Source organism: Cyprinodon variegatus, unplaced genomic scaffold (assembly GCF_000732505.1).
Source record: "Cyprinodon variegatus isolate N-32 unplaced genomic scaffold, C_variegatus-1.0 Scaffold1775, whole genome shotgun sequence".
Classification (NCBI taxonomy): Eukaryota; Metazoa; Chordata; class Actinopteri; order Cyprinodontiformes; family Cyprinodontidae; genus Cyprinodon; species Cyprinodon variegatus.
This window is the reverse complement of record NW_015152228.1, coordinates 29,086-30,737: the sequence shown is the minus strand read 5'-3', so window position 1 is coordinate 30,737 and position 1,652 is coordinate 29,086. Positions and strand designations below refer to the sequence as shown.

Genomic DNA, 1,652 nt, shown 5'->3' with positions numbered 1-1,652 from the left:
GCTGATGACGTGTCACGAGTACACGAGAACGCTCAAGAACGCATATTGACAAATGGCCCATGTCTCGCTTCTGCCGCATTGAAAAAACAGAGCCTATGGCCTCACTGTGGCGTCTCATGGAGCAATGTGCCACCTTCTGGTGTGTGTATGCAACTACAAGTCAAACAAATTATTACCCAAAATCGGTTTCTCTTAAAATCAAACAAATAATAATGTGAATACACATCATCAGTGTCTCACACTAACATTAAAGATGATAAACACAGAATTCATGCTCTTTTTAGAACTAGATTTTTTTGTTTTATGGAGTAAAGAGAAAATAATGTGTCTCTGAAAGTATCCACCATACCTTTTATCCAGAAAGCACGGATGTTTAAATATATGCGTCTATTTGTTAGCAAAGGCTGTAGGAAAGTATAGTTATTCTCATATTAGGCTTGACCCTAAGGTTGTGGGCGCCTATCCACTTTCTGCCACCCTTCAGTCAACATTGGTTATTGCCTGGCCACCCTTATAAAAATTTTCTGGCTACGCCCCTGGTTCTCTAAGGTGGACTCTCCTCTTCAGGTCAGTGGAGAGTCCTTGTCTGAAGTGGAGGAGTTCAAGTATTTCGGGGTCTTGTTCACTAGTGAGGGACGGATGGATCGTGAGAATGATAGGCAGATTGTTGCGGCGTCGGACTGTCGTGGTGAAGACGGAGCTGAGTCAGGGAGCGAAGCTCTTGATTTACAGTTCGATCTACGTTCCCACCCTCACCTTTGGTCATGAGATCTGGGTAATGACCAAAAGGACAAGATCGCGAATAAAAGTGGCCGAAATGAGTTTCCTTCGCAGGGTGGCTGGCCGCACCCTTCCGATGGATCCATCGGACAGACGGATGTGAGATCTAACCGTAACTCTGAGCAGGATATTCGGGATGTTTCTGATCGGAGCATCACATCACGGTAATCCAGACTTCACCTTGTCCAACTTCAGGGTCTCCGCTGACAGTCTGGCCTTCAACAATCTTCTTATAGGAGTTCATTGCAGTGGAGAGGTCATCGTTGGCCTGCAGGATCTCTCCTGGTGTGTGTATTAAAAACATCAAAGAAACAAGAGTCCATATTATGAAAGATTAGGGAAAGAAAAAGACTTTTAGTAAAATGTCTTGCTCTGACAGCAAAGGTAAGAAGAGCATGAAATGATACCCAAGTTGCTGTCATTATCCTCCGTCTCGGTGGCCAGTTTAAATACCGTTTGTCTGAGCTTATCACAGTCGCTGTACAATTCCTAGAAAAACAGGGAGATTTAAATTATGAGTCTGTGTTTAGTGTAGGAAAACAGAAAAAGATCTTTAATTAACCCAACCTTTCATTCTGTTCAGTAATTACATTTTTTTTTATAGGTGTTACATAAAACAGGATTTCTCTGAAAACATTTTTGATACGTGGAATGACTTATAAAGAGGTTATGACTCAGGTCTGCTTTTTTGCATGTTAGCGACTCTTTGACAGATACAGCAGTACTTCCGCACAATAAATACCGCAAAAGGTAAGTTCCAGGAAACACTGGACTTTGTTTCCAAGTTTAAAGACGTTTCGCCTCCCCTCCAGGAAGCTTTTGGACAGGAATGGGTCATTATTAGGGGTGTAAATCACATCCATCATGGCGAT

The 1,652-nt window shown here is 42.6% G+C and overlaps 1 protein-coding gene across 1 annotated transcript in view; it reads right to left on the bottom strand.

Moving 5' to 3' along the window:
- The window catches only part of LOC107104522 (ADP-ribosylation factor-binding protein GGA3-like), a 25,044-nt gene that overhangs the window by 8,493 nt on the left and 14,899 nt on the right, over positions 1 to 1,652 (bottom strand). Inside the window, exons 5-6 of the mRNA XM_015404526.1 lie at positions 1,188 to 1,269; positions 961 to 1,062 (exon numbers count right to left, since the gene is read on the bottom strand). Coding sequence (XP_015260012.1) covers positions 961 to 1,062; positions 1,188 to 1,269 — 184 coding nt within the window. The remainder of the gene's footprint in view (positions 1 to 960; positions 1,063 to 1,187; positions 1,270 to 1,652) is intronic.